The sequence below is a fragment of the Pongo abelii genome, chromosome 1, assembly GCF_028885655.2.
Source record: "Pongo abelii isolate AG06213 chromosome 1, NHGRI_mPonAbe1-v2.0_pri, whole genome shotgun sequence".
Classification (NCBI taxonomy): Eukaryota; Metazoa; Chordata; class Mammalia; order Primates; family Hominidae; genus Pongo; species Pongo abelii.
The window spans coordinates 82741813-82766822 of record NC_071985.2 but is presented as its reverse complement, the minus strand read 5'-3'; the positions used below and the strand labels follow the sequence as shown (position 1 = coordinate 82766822).

At 37.7% G+C, this 25010-nt stretch overlaps 1 protein-coding gene across 6 annotated transcripts in view; it reads left to right on the top strand.

Moving 5' to 3' along the window:
• Positions 1–25010, top strand: part of POU2F1 (POU class 2 homeobox 1) — a 208078-nt gene that overhangs the window by 154636 nt on the left and 28432 nt on the right. For all 6 annotated transcript variants that reach the window (XM_024250012.3, XM_054526023.2, XM_054526041.2 and 3 more), the window contains 6 exons: positions 284–472; positions 2220–2346; positions 10061–10155; positions 15430–15603; positions 22345–22486; positions 24042–24181. In XM_024250012.3, the coding sequence (XP_024105780.1) occupies positions 284–472; positions 2220–2346; positions 10061–10155; positions 15430–15603; positions 22345–22486; positions 24042–24181 (867 nt within the window). The remainder of the gene's footprint in view (positions 1–283; positions 473–2219; positions 2347–10060; positions 10156–15429; positions 15604–22344; positions 22487–24041; positions 24182–25010) is intronic.

The window sequence follows — 25010 nt, the reverse complement described above, 5'->3', positions numbered from 1 at the left end:
TTTTTTTTTCTTGCTTACTAGTTAATTACTTTTTTGCCCAAACCCTAGGGCCCTGGACAAGCTTGAATGATTAAGTCCATAGTGGGGACCACCATTTTAATTTAAATGTTCTGCTAGTAATGGTAGTTTGATCACTGATGAACATTTTAGCTGTCTGCTAAGCAAGTGAAGTTGGGTAGCTGGGGACTGATATCATTTGAGTTACCTATTTTAAAGCAGTTGGCTTGCATTAGGAGACTTTCTCCTTCAACACTTTCCCATTATGTGTTCTGGTTTTGTTTAGCTTACTCTGACGCCTGCCCAGCAACAGTTACTACTACAGCAGGCACAGGCACAGGCACAGCTGCTGGCTGCTGCAGTGCAGCAGCACTCCGCCAGCCAGCAGCACAGTGCTGCTGGGGCCACCATCTCCGCCTCTGCTGCCACGCCCATGACGCAGATCCCCCTGTCTCAGCCCATACAGATCGCACAGGTGAGTGAGGAACTCCAATAGTTGGGGCAGCAAGTGAGGAATAAAGTGGCAGGTTTTATTTAATGTTAAATTAACTTTTTGATTGTTAGTGTGGGGCCTTAACTGCCTGAGGAGCTGTAGATTAGTGAGGTAAGCGGTACCTTTCCTTACCACTGAATTAGAAATAATGTTTGTTTGCTTATTGTAGTTGATATTATAAACATATAGCTGATTATTTGAATAACTGACTTTATATTAAGTGACAATTCTTGAATAATTAGCTGGCGTATTTTTGAAGCGGGGGATTACTGTATTTATTTTAATTAGCTAATTGCAGCAAACATGGATTTTTTTTCATGTGCTCTGCGGTGAATGTTGCCGCCCATGTGTGAGACAGACAGTGAGTCATCTCTGCTATGGAGTGATTAACATTATGCAGAACATTATTGCATTAGAATGTTGTTTGGTTTCAATTTTCACATTTTAGGGCAAAGTATCTAGAGATAATAAAAATTTATTTAAGAAGCGCCAGGCGCAGTGGCTCACACCTGTAATCCCAGCACTTTGGGAGGCCGAGGCGGGCGGATCACTATGTCAGGAGATCGAGACCATCCTGGCTAACACGGTGAAACCCCGTCTCTACTAAAAATACAAAAAATTAGGGTGGCAGGTGCCTGTAATCCCAGCTACTTGGGAGGCTGAGGCAGGAGAATGGCATGAACCCAGGAGGCGGAGCTTGCAGTGAGCCGAGATCGCGCCACAAAAAAAAAAAAAAAAAAAATTGTTTAAGAAGCATACACAATAGTACCAAGGAGGAAAATAAATAAAATCTTTAATCTCAAGAAGAGGAAAAAGGTATAAGTAGTTATATCAGTAAAATATATGAAGAGTTATTATGAGTCTAATTGTTAGACAGCTGTCTTTATCCCTCTCAGAAAAGACTCAGAAATGGACTTAACTTATAGCAAGAGTTTGACTAACCATTTAAAAAGAACTAATTAACTATAAGAGTAGAGAATAAATATCAGACTAGTCTTTATACAGTCTTTATCAAGATAATGTTTTGATTTTGGCCACTTTCTTATCACCAAATAAATGTTTTTAGTGCCTAAGCTGTGAGACTCTATATTAACATTAGTCTAAATAAGATAACGTACATGAAAACACTTTGAAAATTATAAAACAGTAGGCCAATGTAAGATGCTATTGTTGTTAGGGATCAAATTTTTATATGGATAGCTATTTTTGGTTTTAAAAAATTGAATACTTTAGAACATGTGGAAAAGGGCAGAAAAATTGAATACTGATTTTTCAGTTGAGTTAGATAAGCTGTTGTCAAATGTCATGGTCATTACAGGCCCTTTATTGATGGAAATTCAGACGTAACATGATCAATTTTTATTTAAGAGAAAAATCAATCAATATTTAAAAACTCTTTTCTCACTTGATTTTTAAAACCCATATTGGTCCTTACATGATAAAAAACAGAAGTATATTTGTTCTGAGGGAATTTTAAAGGACCATTGAAAATTAGGCTTATCATAACAATATATGTCAGTCCACAAAAATAGTCAGTTGCAGAGGCTCCAGGTTGCTTCCCATGCTTTGCCAAGCACACACAGAGCATACCCTGTTTGGAATATGAAAGCATGCCAAGTATTTACTCTTCTTTATTTGGATGTGACAGAAGTCATCAGCTGGAAGCCTTATAATTTAGCGAACTTTTATTTCAGAATCTCCAATCCATGTTTTAATTCCAATTTTTCAGGATCTTCAACAACTGCAACAGCTTCAACAGCAGAATCTCAACCTGCAACAGTTTGTGTTGGTGCATCCAACCACCAATTTGCAGCCAGCGCAGTTTATCATCTCACAGACGCCCCAGGGCCAGCAGGGTGAGCTCCTCCTTAGAGCTTATTAGTGGTATACCAAGGCTGTTCGCTGAATGTTACACATGCATGAACTACTATCATTTTGGCCCTGAAACTATTAGAACAATGTTTTTATTAAATTTTATTTGATTATAAACTTTTGTTTAAAAAAATGTTTTGTTTTGTTTTTTGTCATAAATACCACATTATTGAAGGTTGTCCTGAACTGCCATTCATCTGCTTAATCACTAAGGAAGAACCAAGAGTTTGGCCAAAAGTCTAAGTGAAATTATTCAACATGCCAAACATAAATTGGATAAGTTGCTGCTAGTGTTTTGATTGTTTTTCATGGAAGTGTATTCAAAGAATATAGACTGAGTGTTGAAAGTATGTGCTTCTAACCATTGTTTTTTTAATTTAGGGAGGAAAGACTGTTATAATAGAAACTACAAATTTCGTTTGAGTTATAAAAAACATCTTTGAGTCCTTTGAGTGGTAAATGTTATATAATTAATATATCAAACAACCACTCGTCTGTAAGGTCAGTTAATCTAATCAGGGTGGAGAATGTCAGAGTATCAAAGCTTCAACCCAAGGAACATTAGTGCATCACTAACGATTCTTTATTATTTCTGAATGGGTTTTTTTGCCCTTTTTCTTCTTGATCATTCATTCCAAAATCTTTTGTCATGAAATAATTATTCTAGCATATGTTCAAGATTCAAAGATGAGTAATTCAGTATTTACTTGCAGAGAGCTCGCAATTTAGTGGTAGGGAAACAGACCTAAATTGTGTTAGATTTGATTGGCACACAATGCTATGGGAACCAAGCAAAGAGACCCCTGTAACTTTGTGCTCAGATAAGTCTTCACAGTGAATTTGGGAAAATGCATTCATAGGCTTACAAAAGAGAGAATGTCAGTCTTGGAAAGTGAACAGCATTTGCAAACCTTAGAAACATGGAAGAAAAATCAATAAGCTGTGTTTGAGAACTATAAGTAGTGCCTTACAACTGCAGAATAAGTTTGCATATGCAGGTAATAGTGAAATTTGAACCCAGAAAGATTAGCAGAGACCAGATCATTAAAGAACCTTAGATTAAGTTTCCAGGAGTTTGACCTTAAATCCTATAGCTTAGTGCTTCCTAAGGTTTGATTTATTTAAGAGTCATTGGTGGCCAGTCGTGGTGGCTCACACCTGTAATCCCAGCACTTTGGGAGGCCGAGGCAGGCAGATCATGAGGTCAGGAGATCAAGACCATCCTAGCTAACACAGTGAAACCCCATCTCTACTAAAAATACAAAAAAAATAGCCAGGCGTGGTGGCAGGCGCCTGTAGTCCCGGCTACTCAGGAGGCTGAGGCAGGAGAATGGTGTGAACTGGGGAGGCAGAGCTTGCAGTGAGCCAAGATCGAACCACTGCACTCCAGCCTGGGCGACAGAGCGAGACTCCATCTAAAAAATAAAAAAATAAAAAAATCACTTGAGGAATTAGAAAAGTTTCCTGAGCCCTAACCCCAACCCCCCAATTATCTTTATTCTTATTTTTAAACTTTTAGGTTCAGGGTTACACTCAGGTTTGTTATGTAGATAAACTACATGTCATAGGGATTTGGTGTACAGATAATTTCATCACCCAGGTAATAGGCATAATACCTGATAGGTAGTTTTTTCAGTTCTCATCCTCCTCCCACCCTCTACCCTCAAGTAGGCCCTGGTGGCGGCTGTTCCCTTCTTTGTGTACATATGTACTGAGAGTTTTATGGCTGTATAGTATTCCGTTGTGTATATGCACCACGTTTTTTTTAATCCGGTCTAGTGTTGATGGATATTTAGGTTGATTCCATGTCTTTGCTATTGTGAATAGTGCTGCAATTAACATACGCACAGGTATGTGTCTTTATGGCAGAAACAATTTATATTCCTTTGGGTGTATACCCAATAATGGGATTGGTGTATCAAATGATAATTCTAAGTTCTTTGAGAAATCGCCAAACTGCTTTCCACAATGGCTTAACTAATTTACATTCCCACCAGCAGTGTATAAGTGTTCCCTTTTCTCCAGAACCTCGCCAGCATCTGTTATTTTTTGAGTTTTTTTGTTTTTTGGGATTTTAAGAGATGGAGTTTCACTCTTGTTGCCCAGGCTGGAGTGCAACGGTGCGATCTCGGCCCACCGCAACCTCCGCCTCCCGGGTTCAAGCAATTCTCCTGCCTCAGCCTCCCAAGTAGTGGGGATTACAGGCATGCGCCACCATGCCCAGCTGATTTTTGTTTTGTTTTGTTTTGTTTTTTGAGACATAGTTTCACTCTTGTTGCCCAGACTGGAGTGCAGCAGCACAATTTCAGCTCACTGCAACCTCCACCTCCTGGGTTCAAGCGATTCTCCTGTCTCGGCCTCCTGAGTAGCTGGGATTATAGGCGCCCGCCACTATGCCGGGCTAATTTTTTATTTTTATTAGAGATGAGGTTTCACCATGTTGGCCAGGCTGGTCTCAAACTCCTGACCTCAGGTGATCCGCCCACCTCAGCCTCCCAGAGTGCTGGGATTACAGGCGTTAGCCACCGCATCTGGCCTTTTTTTTTTTTCAGATGGAATAAGTAGGAAATGGATTCACAGGCTCCTCGTTCTTGCTCTATTTGTTTTGTTTGTTTGTTTGTTTTTGAGACGGAGTTAAATGGCACAATCTTGGCTCACTGCAACCTCTGCCTCGTGGGTTCAAGCGATTCTCCTGCCTCAGCCTCCCAAGTAGCTGGAATTACAGGCATGTGCCACCACACCCAGCTAATTTTGAGTGTTTTTTTTTTTTTTTTTGAGACAGAGTCTTGCTCTGTCACCCAGGCTGGAGTGCAGTGGCACAATCATGGCTCACTGCAGTCCCAGCCTCTTGGGATCAAGCAATCTTCCCACCTTAGCCTTCAAAGCATCTGGGACTACAGTGTGTACTACCTCACCTGGCTAATTGAAAAAAAAAAAAAAAGAAGTTTTTTGTAGAGACATGTCTTGCTGTGGTTGCGCAGGCTGGTCTTGAACTCCTGGGTTCAAGCGATCCTCTTGCATCAGCCTCCCAAAGTGCTGGGATTATAGGCATGAGCCACTGTATCCAGACTCACTTTGAGGAGTCTAATGTGAATGGCCCAATGTCTTCCAATAAGAAAGTCTTCTGTCAACTCTGCTAAACCACAGATTTAATCAGAAAAGTGGCGTTTCCAAGTTTTTATTTAATAAAGTTCATGTTGAAACTTGGGTAGGGAAAATTGGTAAATAAGTAGGTAGATGGACAGGACCTGGTGGCCAGTTATATTTGATTAATGATAGGAAAGAGGTATCTAGGTGTAATGCCTGGGTTTTTAGGAAACTACGAGGGTTGTTAGGGTCAGAGAAAATATATATATAGTATTAGAAGAACCTTGGTGAAACCAACCTTTTAGGTGTAAAGGATTAAGTCAATTCAAAAGATACTGCATTTTCAGAAGTCAAAAACTAGTGGAGAGTGGTAATCGCAATGGAAGAAAATTCCAAGAGGAAAGGAGAAAGTGACCTAGATCAGAAAGACTTAGGAAGGTCAATGAGAAGCATGTTTATTAGATTTGTTAATTGCCAAAGCCTTAAGATGGAATGAGATTGCCTTCATTCACTTTCAGCAAAGCCAAGGGCGTTGTCTTTCCCTTTTCAAATCTGGGACCTCATTTTATTTCAGTTTTATTTGTCTCAAATCAAGGTAGTAGGAATAATGAATTACTGTTCATTCTGATTTTTTGGTATTTGCAAAAGTATGTGTATGTTTTTAAACACTCCCCCGACTTCCAGTCTTTTATATTGGGAAAATAGCACAGATAATGTAATACTGATTGGCCTTAGAGCCAGTGACCCTGGACAACTCACCTAACCTTTCTGAGTTTCACGTATTTCCCTTTTTATCTTCCCCTTCACTTACATGGGTGAATTACAAAAAAAGTTTTACTACCCTAACATCAGGAAGGTCATTATAATATAGTAGCAAAGAGCATAGACTCTAAAGCCAAACTGTCTCTTTGTGAATCTTGGCTCTGCCACTTACCTGTGTGTCCTTGGGAAAGTTAACTTTATGGGCCCCTGTTTCCTTGACTGTGATATTAGGATACTTTCAGTGTTCACCTCTAAGAGTTGTAGGGAGTCAACGAGTAAACACATGTAAGGCACCTTTTAGAAAGGTGCCTCCTACATAGTAACCTGTCTAAATCTTTGCTGCTGTTATCATTATGACATTATCATGGTATCAGTATCATCCTCAGTCAACAAACGATAGATAACTCAGAGAATGAAAAGGTTGTTCCTTTATATAGTTTCCCTAGAATCACCTTGTACCACTGCTGCTGAGTTGCAATCATTCGTTAGTCGTATGTGACCTAGATTCCATTTTCTAAGATTATTCAACAAAAGGATCGGCGTAGTGGAAATATGTCTATAAACATTTCTAGGAATTGAATTCATTGTAATTAATAGCATCAGAGAAGCTGAAAATCCAAAGAGCCAATCTCTTAACTTCATGATCGAGGACAAAGATTTTATCTTTTGGAATTTTAATAATGTTTCCAGCATGAGATTAGCCTTCAATATTAATTTCTGGAATTCTGTTTTCTCTTGTTTTTCATTGATTAATCTAAAACTTTTGAGATGTAATTCATATTTTTGGTAATATTGCTATGATTATATAACTGTAACTGTCTAGAATTTAATTTCCAGCAAGGGAAATTTAAGCCTTTTCCTCAGAATTATTTTTCATGGGAAAATTCTTACTGACAGATTACTGAACTTGAGTCGTAATTTATTGGTTATCTTATTCTGCGCTATCTACTCTCAGCACTAATTATAAAAATAATCAAAGAAATGTTCTTGGTTAGAAAACTGTTGTTCATTTGAGTTTTGTTTGGGTTTTCATTGTTTAGGTGAGGGAAGGTGGCAAGCGTTTTTTTGTTGTTGTTGTTTTTGAGATGGAGTCTTGCTCTGTCGCCCAGGCTGGAGTGCAGTGGTGGGATCTCGGCTCACTGCAACCTCCGTCTCCCAGGTTAGAAGGATTCTCCTGCCTCAGCCTCCTGAGTAGCTGGGACTACAGGCGCATGCCACCACGCCTGGCTAATTTTTTTGTATTTTTAGTAGAGACGGGGTTTCACCGTGTTAGCCAGGATGGTCTCGATTTCCTGACCTCGTGATCCACATGCCTCGGCCTCCCAAAGTACTGGGATTACAGGCGTGAGCCATGGCGCCTGGCCAAGCATTGGTTTTTTAAAAAGTTCTAAACCTCTATGGGCCCTTTCAGCCTTTTCAGCTGACCTTGTTTGAGGATAAAACCTAAGGTTTGAATTTGTTTACTTATCTGCTTTTGTCTCTTACAGATTAAACTAACTTTCATTGTTAAACTTTAAAGAAACTCCTATGTTGAAATAGCCTGTGTTTAATAATGGAACTTCATTTCTGACCTTTGTGCTCTCTTCTCTCTTTTTTTTTTTTTTGAGACGGAGTCTTGTTTTCTCACACAGGCTGGAGTACAGTGGCACAGTCTTGTCTCACCACAACCTCTGCCTCCTGGCAGCAAGCAATTCTCTTGCCTCGCCTCCCAAGTAGCTGGGATTATAGGTGTGTGCCACCACACCCGGTTAATTTGTATTTTTAGTAGAGATGGGGTTTCACCATGTTGGCCAGGCTGGTCTTGAACTCCTGACCTCAAGTGAACTGCCTGCCTCGGCCTCCCAAAGTGCTGGGATTACACACATGAGCCACAGCACCTGGCCCTCTCTTTCATTTTTTATTATTGTTTTTGAATATTCTTTAGTCTTTAGTCTTTTCAAAACAGTTTTATTTAATTAGTTTTAATCGTTAACATAAAATATAGGTTTTTTTCCTCTAGACTACCCTTCAGTATTTTTCAAACCAGTAAAGTTTGATATTTTAATTAATTCACTCAAAAATTAGTTGAGTGCCTGCTGTGTCATATAGTGCTCTAATAGTTACGGATGTATTTTGAACAAGAGGCAGGCCCTGCCCTAATTAAGAGACGTCAAATAGTAAACATGTAAACAAATGGTTTAGATACCAATAAGTACTAGTCAGGTAGTGGATCATAGTAATCTGGTAATGGTTAACCTAAAGAATAATGGGCCTATAGTCTGGAAAAGTCTCTCTGGAGAAGCAATATTTGAATTGGAAACTGGTGAGGAAAGATGAGGGCGAGGTTACCACACCTAGAATCTGAAGACAAGAGTCTTATAGGCAAAGGAATGTAAAACACCTGAGATGGGAACAGCTTGACCTGATCCAGGAAAAGAAAAGCCAAAGTAGCTGGAGTTCAGTGAGTCAAAGGAAGTGGTAGAAGTTGAGATACGAGAGCTAGACTGGGCCAGATACCTAGGGCTGCATAGATTTTGTTCTAATTCTAATATAAGGCCATGACAGCGTTTTAATTGGGAAATAATAAGATTATAAAGATCACCCTAACTATTATATGGAGATTGAACTATAGGGAGATACTTGGGGAAGCAGGACGGTCATTTAAACTTCCATAAACCTGCCTTTTAAGAAATGTTTGTAGTAATATATGCTGAATTTTATTTAATCATATTTGCTTCAATATATATATATTTCACTTGTCCCAGATCAGCCAAAGTCAGGGTTCTTTAGAAAAATTCAAATCTGTTTAATATATTTATCTTGTGACCTACATTATGAAATAAATATTAGTATCTTTTGATAGCTTAAATTTAGGCAGTGCTTAGTTACTTACAAATAAATGATAAATTCTATGGCTAATCTCTGGCAGGCTTAAGTGTTCTGGCTGTTGTCCTACATATTCCAACATTTAATATATCCAAATTTAGTAACCTAAGGAAATCATAATTAGGAAGCTATTGCCTCAGATAATCTTATCACATGTTCAAAAGAAAATGGTAAAATCCCTTTTGTTTGGTGTGCTTTGTCGAATACTTTCTACCATTGCTCTTATCACAGCAAACATAATCTTGTATTTAGTATTTTAGCAACAGCATTTTATCTGAAACTCTTTACTTAAACTCTTTACTCTTTATTTAAGATTAAATCCTTAAATACAGACATTCTGGGTTGGTCCTGTTTATCAGGTTCTGAAAATAAAAAGCCATGTATTCAAGTAATTGAGCATCTTCTACAAACAAAGAGTTTGTATTTCTACTTTGAATGTCAGTTTGTCATCATGAAGCATTGGTGGCATTACATTATCAATTATTTGAAACTAAGACAGTTCAGTGTTCATGCAGATATTAATAGAATATTTTACATTTCAACTTTATTATCACCAACAGGCAAATGTTTGATAAAGAGAACTTGAAAATGCTGCTTTTCCTCTGGTCCAACATACACTGGCAGTTTCTAATGGATTCTAGGTTAAGAAGTTGAGCTCTTTTTGGAATTTCCAGCTGTTTCTATTTAGAATAGTTTTTTAACTTTCATCCCACTCTTTCCTAAAATAAAGGACTGACCTATCACAGAGCTTATTCAGATTATGCCAAAGACATATCAGTTTTAATTTAATGTTCTATATCTTCTCTTCCAAGTTGTAAAACAAGATTGAATGTAAGGCAAATAAGATAAATAAGAGTTTTGATACCAGTAAGACTACCAGAGATCAACTGGAAATTTTCAGCTCATTTTCTCATGCATTCTTTCTTTTGCCATGTGTTCGAAGAAATCTTTAATGTTTCTGGATAACGTGTTTTTCTTCTACAGGTCTCCTGCAAGCGCAAAATCTTCTAACACAACTACCTCAGCAAAGCCAAGCCAACCTCCTACAGTCGCAGCCAAGCATCACCCTCACCTCCCAGGTCAGTTTTCTTCTATGGGGGCTGCTTTCTCTTGTCTTATTGTTTGGGGAGACTTTTGGACTTTATTTAATTTTTTTTTTAAATCTAATAAAAATAATTCGGTCTTCGAAAACTGACCAGAAAATCAAAGCTAGGTTTATCAGCTCAATAAAGCAATGCTACCAAATCAATATAGTCTTTGAAAATCTTCAGAGTTCCTGTTTCTTATATGTTCTTAAAGAATAACTGCATTAGCAGTAAATGAGTAATGAGTTCTAGCTATGTGACATCTCCCCTCACCATACTTGGCAGTAGATATTACCACTTAAACTGGAAACCTAGTTAGCCTCAGTTAAAAATCCATTGTTACCCTTTACCCTTTCTCAGAAACTGCAAAAAAATTTTGATCTCTATATTTTCTTTTTTCTCAGTGCTTTTATGGTACTTTAGCTCATTTCTACTAGACCATATAAACGCTATAATTATATAAAAAATACTTAGACATATAGAGGTTTAAATTATAGACCTAGTTCCACTTCTTATCTAGCTGTTGCTTTGAACATGTCATTTTATCTTTCTGGACCTCAGTCTTCTCATCTATAAATTAGGTGACTGAACTGGCTGATCCTGAATCTCCTTCCAGCTCTGACTTTCTTTGTCTGCAGTATGGAAGTTACCACTTAATACTAACACATTACCAGATTTGACAGAATTCAGCGTCCATTTATGATAAGAACTCTTGCAAACTAGATATAGAAGGTAACTTTCTTAACCTGGTAAAGAGCACGTATTAAGAAAAAAAAAAGTAAAGAAAAAAACCAACATCATACTTAACGAAAAACTGAATACTTTCCCCCTAAGATCAAAAACAAGGCAAAGTGACCAGTTGCCACTTTTATTCCACATTATACTGAAGGTGCCAGTAATGCAATAAGACAATAAAATGAAATATGAATAAATGACATACAGATTAGAAAGGAAGAAGTAAAACTATCTTAGTTGCTAGATGACATGATTGTCTATGTAGAAAATCTTAAGGAATCTACCAAAAAAAGCTACTGGAATAAGTGAGCTTAGCAAGTATGATACAAAGTCAATATATAAAAATCATTTACATTTCTATACACTAGCAGTGAGCATTTGGAAATTGAAATTAAGAAAAAGAAATTTACAGTACTTAGGGATAAACAACAAAATATTTGTAAGGCCTATACAAATAGTTCTATAGTTGAAAACTATAGAACATTGCTGCGTAAAATTAAAGACCTATAAAACAGAAAGAAGTAATGTGTTCATGAATCAGAAAGACTTAAGTTAAATGTTAAAATGTCAGTTTTTCGCAAATTGACCTCTAGATTCAACATAGTCTCAACCAATACGTAGCAGGCTTTTTTGTAGAAATTTGCATACTGTTTCTAACATTTATATAGAACTGTAGAAAACACAGAATAACCAAATGATTTTGAGAAGAAAAGTGAAGGACTACCTGATGTCAAGAATAATTATAAAACTCCGGTAATGAAGACAGTGTAATACTGGCATATGGATAGAAATAGAGATCAGTGGAACAGAATAGAAGGTCCAGTAGATCTACATGTATATGGTCAACTGATTTGCCAAAGGTGCCGAAGGATTTCAGTGGGGAAAAAAAAAGTCATTTCAAAAAATGCTGCTGAAACAGTAGGGAAAAAAAAAAAAAAACCTTGACTATTATTTCACACCATGTACAAAGATTTGTTTGATGGGTCATAGACCTAAACTTAGAGAAAAAAGTTTGGAAAAAAATCTTTGTGTCCTTGGGTTGGGCAAGGACTTCTTAAATAGGACACAAAAAGCACCATAAAATAATGGATAAATTTAATTTCATAAAAATTAAAGCTTCTTTCAAGTGAATGAAAAGAAAACCACAGATGGGGAGAAAATATTTTTATGAAACATATCTGATAAAAGATTTGTGTTCAGAATGTCTAAAGAACTCATTCAAGTTAATAATAAGACAATCTGATTTAAGGGAATGGGCAGCAAAAAAATTGGAGATACTTCACCAAAGAAGATATGTAAATGTCCAGCAGGCATATGAAAAGATGCTCAAAAACTATTAGTCATCAGGAAAATTTAAATGAAATGTCACTACACAGTCACTAGAATAAGCAAAATTTAAAAGGCTATGACAAAACCAAGTGTTGGCAAGAAGGTAAAGCAACTAGAGTTCTCATACATTGCTTAGTGGTGTTGCAAAATGGTATACACACTTTGGAAATTATTTTGGCAGTTTCTTTTTTGGGGGGTGATGGGGAGGCAAGGTCTTGCTCTGTCACCCAGGCTGGAGTGCAGTGGCACAATCACAGCCCACTCTAGCAGCCTGACCTCCCAAGCTCAAGCGATCCTCCCACATCAGCCTCCTGAGTAGCTGGGACTACAGGCATGCACCACCACGCCCAGCTATTTTTTGTAGAGGTGGGGTTCCGCCATGTTGCCTAGGCTGGTCTTGAACCCCTGGGCTCAAGCAATTCTGCCTGTCTTGGCCTCCCAAAGTGCTGAGATGACAGGCGTGAGCCACCGCACCAGGCTGGCAGTTTCTTATAAAATTAAATGTGCATGTACCTTGTGACCCAGCAGTTCTATCCCTAGAAATGAAAGCATACGTCCACACAAAGACTTGTATGTGAGTGTTTATAGCAGCTTTATTCACCTCAAACTGGAAACAACCTAAATATACATCAGCTGGTGACTAGGTAACATAAGCTTTAGCATATCCATATGATGGAATGCTACTTTGCAATAAAAAGAAACGTGCTTCTGATACATGCATCTCCTGTGAATCTCAAAAACGTTGTACTACATGAAAGAAGACATAAAAGACTGCATACAGTATGAGTCAATGCACATGGCATTTTAGAAAAGACAAAACTAAGGTATATAAAACATTAGTGGTTGCCAGGAACGGGGGGCTAATGATGGGGATTAACTGCAAAGGGAACAAGGGAACTTTTGGGAATGATGAGAATGTTCTGTATCTACTACTATCTGTAGTAACTGCTACTACAATTAGTAGCAGTTGTATGACTGTAGTTGCTGAAACATAAACTTTGCCCTTTTAAATGGTGAATTTGTGAATATGCTGAATGCAAGAGTGAGGTTGGGGTTTTGAAAAAAGCCTATACCAGAGACTTCTTCCTGGCGTGCATTCTCTACATACGGTGGCAGGGCCGTTGTAGCTTCATCCTGACTCCTGCTCACTGAATTCTACTCTGCCATTTCTAGATCTGGCCCAGTCCAGCCTGAGGTTTCTGGAGTTGGGGTAACTTATCTATAACCACCCCATCTAAAGGTACCCAAGTGATTTTTAGTCCTTTATTATTTGAGAATGGGGCTACTTCAAGCCCGGAGATGAAGTAACAATGTGATAGTTAAGACTCACCTCTAACTGTCAACCAGTTTCACTGTGAGAAGTGTACAGCCACATAGGGGTCTGCTGTGGTTGGTGCTCGTTTTGGCTGCTCCAGAATGGTCAGGTTGAAAATTACGCAGTGTCAGCATGACATAGAAATGAACTTTGTTGTTGTCATTGAAACAGGATAAGAGAGGAACTTAACTCCAGTTGTCGCCTGTGTAATGCTTATTCTGTAGTTTTCTGGGACAGTTAGTTCCTTTGGAGGAAGCCTTGACTCATAAGGTAAAGGTCAGGGTTATATAACTCATCTTAATTTGAAGAAGAAAAATTCACAGCCACGGACTTTATCTGTAATTCTGGTTTATAGTCGCTCACCTGGGCTACTGTTCACAGGAGGAGTCAACTGAGCAACTAAGATGCAGTCAGGCAGTGCCTCCCACTAGTGAGGTGTGTTCCACTCGGGGCTTGTGAATAGAACAGAATAACCTTAAGTTTGTGTGATAAGAAAGTTGAGTATTTTATTTTTAAAAAGAGACTATACCCTCATGTCCCAAAATGAACTATACATGGATTTAAATAATCAAATATTCAACACAGAAGAAGCTAGCAGATTAAAAAGAATTTTATCAATGTTAGAAATAAGTGAAGCTTTCTCAGATTTGAAGTAACAGGATATATTAGAAAGGAAAATTAAAAGTTCACCCAAATGACAATTTAAAGGCTTATGTACACTGAAAAATAAAAGGAAGAAAGCAAATTGGAAAAAGCATTTGCATTAATATGACAAAGCTTCCTCTATAAAATTTGAGTATCTCTCTAAGGATAAGGATAAGAATAAATATCTTAATATATAAATTGGTTAAGGACATAAATCCAATTCACATCCAAAGAAAAACGGATAATAATTGACACATGGGAAAATTTTGACATTGAGTAGTAAGAGAACTACCATTTACTTCTTGAATTAGCAAAACATTTTTTAAAACTGCTAACATAAGTCATGTGGAAGAGTGTTGCATAGTGGGAACCAACGTTATGATATGTATCAAAAGCCATGAAATTGTTTATCTAGTTACCAGAAAAGCCCTTGAGAATTTATCTCAAAAGAACTAATTACGCACATAGGTGGAAAAAATAACTAATATGCATAAAGTTTTTCATTGTGTTGTTATCTATGTTAGTGAAAACATAAAAACTGTCTAGCAGTTAAGAACTGGTTAAGTAAATTATGAGAATATTGCCTTAGTTTTTAAAAAGGATAATTATGAAGACTGAAATACCATAGAAAACAGTTAAAACAATGTTAAATGAGAAAAGCAGAGAGTAAAATTATGTATACCATAATTACAGTGAAGGTTTAAAGATATAGGTCCTTGGGGAAAAAACTGGAACAGATATACAAAAGTGAAACCTGTTATAAGCTATTTAAACTACAGGTGGTTTACTTTTCCCCCTTAATGATTTTGAATTATGATCTTGAATACTATTTTTATAATGCTGTGTCACAGGTTGGAGATGTAATAGTGATAAGCAAGACAGATATGCTGTCTACTGTTTTGACAGTTGAAGTGCTAGACTTATGAAATAGATTTTTTGAAATAGAGTAATTTATTAAAAGACATAAGATATATGTATTCAGACCATTTGAAAACCCAGTTATAATAGATTTCATTTTTGTGTATTCATGTTTTTTCTATAGAATTACGTAATTACTTGTAATTACAGTATACATAATTTCACTGCCTGCTTTGCTCACTGAACATTATGTTGTACATTCTGTAGTGTTACATGGTCTTCATCGTTATCCATAAATGTAGCTCTTTCCTTCAGTTGTTTACTTGGAGTGAACCTAAATATCTCTTCACATGCTTTTCCTCATTGTTTTATTCTTTCTCCAACAGCCAGCAACCCCAACACGCACAATAGCAGCAACCCCAATTCAGACACTTCCACAGAGCCAGTCAACACCAAAGCGAATTGATACTCCCAGCTTGGAGGAGCCCAGTGACCTTGAGGAGCTTGAGCAGTTTGCCAAGACCTTCAAACAAAGACGAATCAAACTTGGTTTCACTCAGGTAGGGTGAATTGGCCTTACATTGATTCCCCTCCTTGGCTGGGTCCAAATACAGTTGGCTCTCTGTATTCATGGATTCCGCATCTGTGGATTCAACTAGTCTAAAATATTTGGGACGGGGGACAAAAAAGGATGGTCATGTCTGTACTGAACATGTATAGACTTTTTTTCTTGCCATTATTTCCTAAACAATACAACAATTTACATAGCATTTACATTATATTAAGTATTATAAGTAACGTAGAGATGATTTAAAGTATATGGGAGGATGCACGTATGTTATATACAAATATACATTTTATAATTTTGAGGACTTGAGCATCAGTGGATTTTGGTATCCAAGGGAGGTCCCGAAACCAATCCCCTGTGCATACTGAGGGACAACTGTATTTGCTTTACACGTCCAAAGAGGCTTCTAAGATACAATATGTTCATCAGCCATGTTGTTTTTTGGTTTTAAACTGCACCTTTTTGTTAGCCTTTTCCTGCGTTTTTTTTTCTTTTTTTTTTTTTTTGTATTTTTTTTTTTTTTATTGTTATTATACTTTAGGTTTTAGGGTACATGTGCACAATGTGCAGGTTAGTTACATATGTATACATGTGCCATGCTGGTGTGCTGCACCCACTAACTCGTCATCTAGCATTAGATATATCTCCCAATGCTATCCCTCCCCCTTCCCCCCTCCCCCCTCCTGAATTTTTAATGTATGGTTTAATGTTAGTCTAGAAGCTTTATGATTTCTTTCAGAACACAGGCCTCTGAAATCATAATTATATCAGTAAATTGTGAAGAGTTTAAAAGATTATGTTGGAGGATATTTTGACTGTATGGAAGATTTTGTTATTTGAAGAATATCTGGTGATAGACCTTAGTACTTCATATGTAAGATTGAGAGAGTAAAGGTTACAGGGTGTATTATATTAGCTAAAAGGGGAAAAGTTTAGAAGGCTTATTTAAAAACAGTTTTTTGTAGTGGGTGCAGTAGCTCTCTTCTGTAATCCCAGCACTTTGGGAGACTGAGGTGGGAGGATTGCTTGAGCCCAGGAGATGGAGACCAGCCTGGTCTCTGGTGGGACCCTGTCTCTCCAAAAAGTAAATAAATAAAAAATTTAACTGGGTGTGGTGGCACATGCCTGTAGTCCAAGCTATCAGGAGGCTAAGGTGGGAGGATTGCTTGAGCCCGGGAGGTCGAGACTGCAGTGAGCCATGATTGCTCCATTGCACTCCAGCCTGGGTGACAGAGCAAGACACTGTCTCTGAAAAATAAAAATTAATAAAAATCAAAAATAAAAATAACTTTTTGGAAGAGAGAGGGTGATGGAGACAGGCTTGCAAGCACAGGCACACATACTCTCTAAGCCTATGCTAAAACCAGTTAATCAAGCAAGAATCTATAGAAGATGAAAACCCCAAATTAACCAAAATCCAAATTAATTTTCTGGAATTTGTCAGCTAATTGAGGACTTTTAAAGAAGAGTGAATATATTTAATGGTTTAAACAGTTGTCTGGATACATAGCATTTTTGTTTGTTTTAAGCACTACCACTGACTTATTCTTTGATTAACCTGTCATAAATAATATATTTTTTTAGAGACAGGGTCTCGCTATGTTGGCCAGGTTGGTCTTGAACTCTTGGCCTCAATCAACCCTCCCGCCTTGGCCTCCCAAAGTGCTAGGATTACAGGTGTGGGCCACTGCGCCCAGCCTGCAAATAATACTTTTAAAGCAGGCAAGGAATTAAACTGAATGAAATTTATGTAAAATGGTATAAGATCATTAGGTAAAAAAAAACAAGTATGGATTAGATTGGGTGCTTTTATGGAATCAGGAAAAATCTGATATTTTCTTTCCAGGGAATATAATTTAAAGTTTTTAAGCTACTACTTAAATATTACTCAAATTATTTTGTGTTGAAAGTACAGTAATGCTCCACCTGGCCTGGTAGGTCAAAATCCAAGGATAGCATCCCTGAATGTACTATGGGTGTTTTTAAGAACACATTTATATGTATCTTTATATATATCTTTTTTTTTTTTTTTTTTTTTTTTTGAGACAATGCCTGGGTCTGTCACCCAGGCTGGAGTACAGTGGCATGATCACGGCTCACTGCAGCCTTGACCTCCAGGGGTCAAAGGATTCTCCCACTTCCGTCTCCTGAGTAGCTGGGACTCAGGCACACCACCACACCCGGCTAATTTTTGTAGAGACGAGGTCTTGTCATGTTGCCCAGGCTGGTCTCGAACTCCTGGACTCAACCAAATCCACCCATGTCAGCTTCCCAAAGTGCTGAGATTACAGGTGTGAGCCACCAGGCCCAGCCCAGGCTTATATTTCTTTGGGAATTCATTTTTGCTCAAAGAAATCAATTGTGTTTGGGAATATATAATGATTTTTTAAATAGGCATGATTTTAGAGGAAATGCAGTTACATTTGTGAGGAGTTTGACTTATGAAGAAGCAAATTATCCAGAAACATTTTAATACTTTCAAAGCATCTTAAATGATCTGACCTGTTTTAAAAAGAAAGCTAGGCCAGGCACCGTGGCTCACACCTGTAATCCCAGCACTTTGGGAGGCCGAGGCAGGTGGATCACCTGAGGTCAGGAGCTCAAGACCAGCCTGGCCAACATGGGGAAACCCCATCTCTACTAAAAAATACAAAAATTAGCCGGGCGTGGTGGCGGGCGCCTGTAATCCCAGCTAATCGGGAGGCTGAGGCAGGGACAATTGCTTCAACCTGGGAGGTGGAGGTTGCAGTGAGCCAAGATCATGCCACTGCACACCAGCTTGGGGGGTGACAGAGCAAGACTCTGTCTCAAAAAAAAAAAAAGAAAAAAGAAAGAAAGCAAGCTAAACATAAAACTAGATTGATGTGAATAAGTTACAAAGCTGAAATAAGTATAAGGTAGCATATTTAGCAGTGCCTCAAGTTTTAAACTATTAGCACAACATACTCTGGGGTTCCCTGAGAGATTGTTGCCTAAGTGATATGCCAAAGATGTTAAGGCTTTTAAAAATCTTTAACTTTTACTCAAATAGTGGTTTGCCTTTCTGCATTTGACCCAACATATTGTCAGTGTTATGTTTTTCTCTCCCTCCACACATCTCTCCAGGTAAAAGAGCTTCCCTAAGGTCTGGTGTTTTGTTTTGTAGTTTTATCCTATTTTTTGGCATGACCAGTCCTTATTTTTCTAAATGACTTTGAGACAGCAGTGGCAATGGTTCACAAACTTGGACTATGTGGGTTAAAGTACATACTACTGCTGCAGAATGGAAAATCAGTCTATCAACCTCTGTTTTTAAGTCAGATACTTCAATTTTAGTTACTCAAAGGTTGCTCTGTGTCCAGTTTATTGATATACACACACAAAGAGAAAGTTTTAGCCATTAAAGTTATTTGCTGAAACAAAAAAAGCTCTATTCTCTGTGTAAATATACACATTATTAGATGTTTTAAAGTTATTTTCTAATTACATAATTGCTTATTAAAGGATTACCATGGCTGTCTTTGCATAATTAGAACGCATGTCATAGCATAATACATTTATCACATGTGGTACATTCATTATTTCCCAGTCCCAGTTTTTGTTCCTTTTTTGTTATGTTCTTTTTAAAAATATCAAAGGGATATAATATAGTTAAGATTATATATGAATTGACTACTTAAAACATTTACTTTTGTGAGTGATAACCCAAGATGGTTGTGAGTTGGATTACACAAAAGAGCATTAAACCAAGCCTGTACCAAATTAATGAAAATTAGTATGTTAACTGAGGAGTCTGTTGCTTTTTATTCAATTAAGCAATTTAAATGTGAAATAAAACATATTAATAATGATAGTGAGTTTATTATTTATCATGGTTCTAGTTAGTGAATGGCATAGCTTTATTTCCAGCCACCACCTTAAGGTATCATTTCTTATAATTACTGTCATGATTTTTTAATATATATTTTATTTACTTATTTTTTTTTTTTTTTTTTAGCGAGAGGGTCTCACTCTGTTGGCTCTGGCTGGAGTGCAGTGGCACAATTATAGCTCACTGCAGCCTCAAGCTTCTGGGGTCAAGTGATCCTCCCACCTCAGCCTTCCAAGTAGCTGGGACTACAGGCACATGCACCACACACAGCTAATTTTTTTGTGTTTGGTAGAGATGGGGTCTTATGTTTCCAAGGCTGTTGACTTATTTTTTACTTGTTAAATTGTTACTTTTATATACTTTCATAATAAGATAGAAGTTTGTGAAAATTTGTAGCTTATTTTGCAGTTACTATGCCAGAAAACACTTATTGCCATCTAACTGCTACATAAGTTCTTATACTCAAAGAATTGCAAGGTTTAGTTGGCACCAGCTGTAATCTAAACAAGGTGACCATGACATGAATATATGTGATACACAATGCATAAGTTCAGCGCTTGACATATAGTAGGTACTTAGTGAATATTTGATTGAATGAAGTAACATTTTATTTTATTTTATTTTATTTATTTTTTTGAGACAGAGTCTCACTTTATCACCCAGGCTGGAGTGCAGTGACATGATCTCGGCTCACTGCAACCTCTGCCTCCCAGGTTTCAAGCAGTTCTCGTGCCTCAGCCTTCTGAGTAGCTGGGATTACAGGGGTGTGCCACCACACCCAACTAATTTTTGTATTTTTAATAGAGACAGGGGTTTTGCCATGTTGGCCAGGCTGGTCTCGAACTCCTGACCTCAAGTAATCCACCCACCTCGGCCTCTTAAAGTGGTGGGATTACAGTTGTGAGCCACCGTGCCCTGCCTGAATGAAGTAACATTTTAATAAATATGTAGAGATACAGGTATAGATAAACATAATCATCTATGTCTTTAGACATATTTGTATACAGTATAATGGATAGCATTTATGCCCTGCTCACCACTAATTCTGGTTCTTTCAGTTTTATGCTAATTGGAAGGAAATCAATAAACAGTCTACTTCAGTATATTCAGAACTGTCATTAAAACTTTCTGTGATGATGGGGTGTTCTGTACATTGGACATGGGGTGTCCAATACAATAGCCACTGTCTACTTATGGCTATTGAGCACTTGGAAGGGCTAGTGATACAAAGGAACTGAATTTTTAATTTATTGGGTTTTAATTAATTTAATAGCCACTTGTGGCTGGTGGCTATATGGGAAGGCAGAGGATATCAATCACTTGAAGTTCAGGTATTCTGTGTGCCTCATTTTGTCTTACATTTCAATATTTCTCATCTGTTAAACTTTTTATCAGAAGTTGCTCACCAAAAAGAAAATGGGGTTTTAAAAATATGTTACTTTTTTAACCCAACTACCACCTAATAAAAAATATAGTATTCAATGTGCTAATAAAAAATGTAGTATTCAAAAGATGGATTTAGGGATGGGGGGAATCAAAGGACTGGGATAATCCCAGTTCAAAATAAGTGTTGCCAGGATAGTTGAGAGTTGGCTGTCTCATAGTAGGATTAGTTGTATAGTACTTTGGACCAGAAATGATGTTGCCTTTCTGCCCTGTCACTAAACTAATTGAAATGAATGGGTGAATCATTTAAACTCCGTGAGCCTCTGTTTCCTGTATATAAAGCAACTATCTTACGCTTTTTTTCCAGCTTGATCAAGAGAGATTCAGCAAGAAGAAAAGCTCTGTATACATTTCAAAGGTTATAGGCTTATAGAGAAAGACATCTTTTGTAATATATTCAGGGCATCATTGTTCTATTGCTAGAAGGTTACCAAGTTTCCAGTGCCCATGAAGGTTTGACTAAATGGGTCAAACCTCTCTACTGTGAATTTCTATTTCTATGATGGTTACAAAAGTAGTCTTTTAGAATACCTGGTTTTTGTAACTAACTTTGAAATCCAAACTAGGAGTGAAAATAGATTTTTTTTTTCACTGCATACAGAAATACTTGATAGGGAAAAGAAGAAAGAGATGATTTCTAATTTTTAAAGTGATTTTTGGGAAGTTTGATTAGTTCAGAAATATCTTGGGTTATCTAGAGAGTTATACATAATATCTGTAGGTGATACAGATAAATTTATTTTTCTTTTTCTTTTTTAAATTTTTTTCTTTTTTTGAGACAGGGTCTCGCTCTGTCACCCAGACTGGAGTGCGGTGCCATGATCACGGCTTGCTACAGCCTTGACCTCCTGGACTCAAGCGATCCTTCACCTCAGCCTCCCAAATGGCTAGGACTACAGGCACATGCCACCACGCCTGGCTAATATTTGTATTATTTGTAGATGTTTTGCCATGTTCTCCAGGCTGGTCTGGAAATCCTGGGCTCAAGCAATCCACCCATGTAGGCCTAGGCCTCCCAAAATGCTGGGATTAAAGATGTGAGCCACTGTGCCCAGACCAGATAAATACATTTTTAAAGATTACTTAAATCACTTTGGTTGTATCAATTAAGGGGCTTGTTAGAATATTAGCACTATTTTTGATATGTAGTTGAAATTTTGGTGTCTCCATGATTACATAAGGTGGCAAGAAGAGATTCAAAATGGGAAAGTGTGTGGGACAGTATTGAACATTGTAACGATCAGGCCTAAAAGAGTCCTCACAGTAACGCTGTGACTGGCTTAGGGATGGAGTTTATGTGGGACCCCGTAAGTGGAATAATTGTTGACTCTTTGTCTAAAGCAGTTATTGGAGCAACACCCCAGAGTGAAGGCTTTAAGCACTGGTGAGATGACTCTGTCTTTCCTCTCCTCTTCTCCTGCTCTGCATTGTGTGTAGGGTGATGTTGGGCTCGCTATGGGGAAACTATATGGAAATGACTTCAGCCAAACTACCATCTCTCGCTTTGAAGCCTTGAACCTCAGCTTTAAGAACATGTGCAAGTTGAAGCCACTTTTAGAGAAGTGGCTAAATGATGCAGGTAAGTGACTGTATTTGTTTGTCATTCATTGGAATTTTACAGGGGGATTGTTATATAAATTGGGGTTTATATTTCTTACTCTATTTTTGTTGTTACAGAATCTTGAAGCTTACTAATCCTGGGAGGATCATTATAAATTATGGTGATATAAATCAGAAAGCTGATTCATTTAAATATTCTAGTAATTACAGTATAAATAATTAGCAGTAATTTTTAGCCTGAAATACTTCTTGTATTTGAGCCAGGATTAGGAACACACACACACACAGTTGAAGGAACAGGATAAGTAAGGCTTTTGTATTTAGATAAGCTTGAAGTAGAAGCTTATTGTTTCTTCCTTGATGAATTATCATAGAACTTGTTCTTGTAATAGTTCTGCTTTTGTTATTTCAAATGACCACACATTTCATTCAGAAAAGTTGGACTACTAGCTTTGTCTTACATTTTTTTGTGCTGAGAGTTCCTTTTGGAAGATTGGAATTTTGAGTCACAGGATCATAGACTATGAAAGCTGTAGGAGTCATTTAGATCCCTTAAGCTATGGTTCTTATTGTAGATATGAACAAAAATTAGGCCTTTGGAAAAGACAAACCTGAAACACGCATCCTTGGACAGTTTTATTCAGTAGCTGTGGGTGAGGCCTAGGCATCTGTTTCCTGAGTCCACAGATAAGAACCACTGGTTTACTCTTTCCATCTTATTTTACGTGTAGCAGAAACAAACTCAGATGTGTATGACATGCCCAGGGTTATTAAACTGTGAAATTGTAGAACCCTGTGATTTAACTTCAGATAATTTATAAATATTTCATTTGTTTCTTTTCTTTTTACCCTAGATTATACCAATAAAATGAAAGGCCATTTACAAGATAAATATTAAACGTTCAGTAATTTCTAAGAAACTTTCTTCCTTTTATCCCCAGAACTTATAAACAAACAGAACTGGAGACATAGAGCTGAGTTTAAGGATAGGAATAGTAAACCTCTTCTTTCTCAGAAACAGAAATTCAAAAGTAGTGGTAATATTGTCAACCATCCTAGCAGAAAGAATGCCAATAAGGGCAGCAGAAATATCCATGGTAGTAAATATATATATATATATGGGGGGTGGGGGGCGGGTAGGGGGAGACATGGTCTCACTCTGTTGCCCAGGCTGGAGTGCAGTGGCACCATCTCAGCTCACTGCAACCTCTGCCTCCTGGGTTCAAGTGATTCTCCTGCCTCAGCCTCCCAAGTAACTGGGACCACAGGTGCACGCCACTGTGCCCAGCTAATTTTTGTATTTTTGGTAGAGATGGGGTTTCACCATGTTAGCCAGGCTGGTCTTGAACTCCTGACCTCAAGTGATCCTCCCACCTCAGCCTCCCAAAGTGCTGGGATTACAGGTGTGAACCACCATGCCTGGCCAATAAGCAATATTGTAATGTAGGTTATGTGAAAACCGTTTCATACTTTCATGTAGCTTATTTTGTCAGTTTTGTTGTTAATATGCATATTATGCACATGAATCACTGTGCTCAGCTAATTTTATTTCTGTATTTTCTTCATTCTTACAGAGAACCTCTCATCTGATTCGTCCCTCTCCAGCCCAAGTGCCCTGAATTCTCCAGGAATTGAGGGCTTGAGCCGTAGGAGGAAGAAACGCACCAGCATAGAGACCAACATCCGTGTGGCCTTAGAGAAGAGTTTCTTGGAGGTCAGTGAGGATTTTACTTTTCTATACATGGGATTGTCTGTGTAGTACTTAACATTATTACTTAGTAGAAACTGTAGGTGGTAAAAGATGACATGTCAGCCTCTGCTCTTACAGATGATCATAAATAGGTGAAGTAAGTAAGTTACTAACATAGGAGACAGAACCAGAGTTCTGCAGGGTTCAGGAGAGACCAGAATCACATCCATGCGAGCAGTCCGTATGAGAGAGGTGGCAGCTACCATAGGAATTAATTCCACAGACTGGAAAAGGTAGGGGGAAAGTATTTTAAGCAGAGGAAACGCATGAGCGTTTCCCCCTCAGAGTCGGGGAGAAACACTGGAGTGAGGGAAACCATAGGGTGTATCAGGAGACGCTCTAGTAGATTGGTTGGTTAAATTGTAGTGTCTGTATGCCTGGAATAGTAGTTTGGGACTGGAACACTAGAGACCTTGAGTGTTAGGCTATGGAGCTTAAGTTAATGCAAGAGATATTTGGCAATTTTTTTTTTGTACCAGGTAATATCATAACAAAGCTTTTAAGAACATTTTGACTTCTCTAATTCAGAAAAGACTTGAGCACATTAGGAGGACTCTGAATTAGGAGTTTTTGTCAGCTCTGCCACTTACTGTGTGATTGGGCAAATCGTGTGATTTCTTTAAGCTGAAGGTCTTTCATCTGTGAAATACCTGCCTTTTTTACTTTAAGGTCCAAATTAGATAGCATGAAGCATGGAGAAAGGTTAAATTCCTACTAATACATGTGGTTGTACTGGTATTTTGTTAGTTTCATTCACAATTAATAGATCTTAAAAATGAAAAACTATAGATAT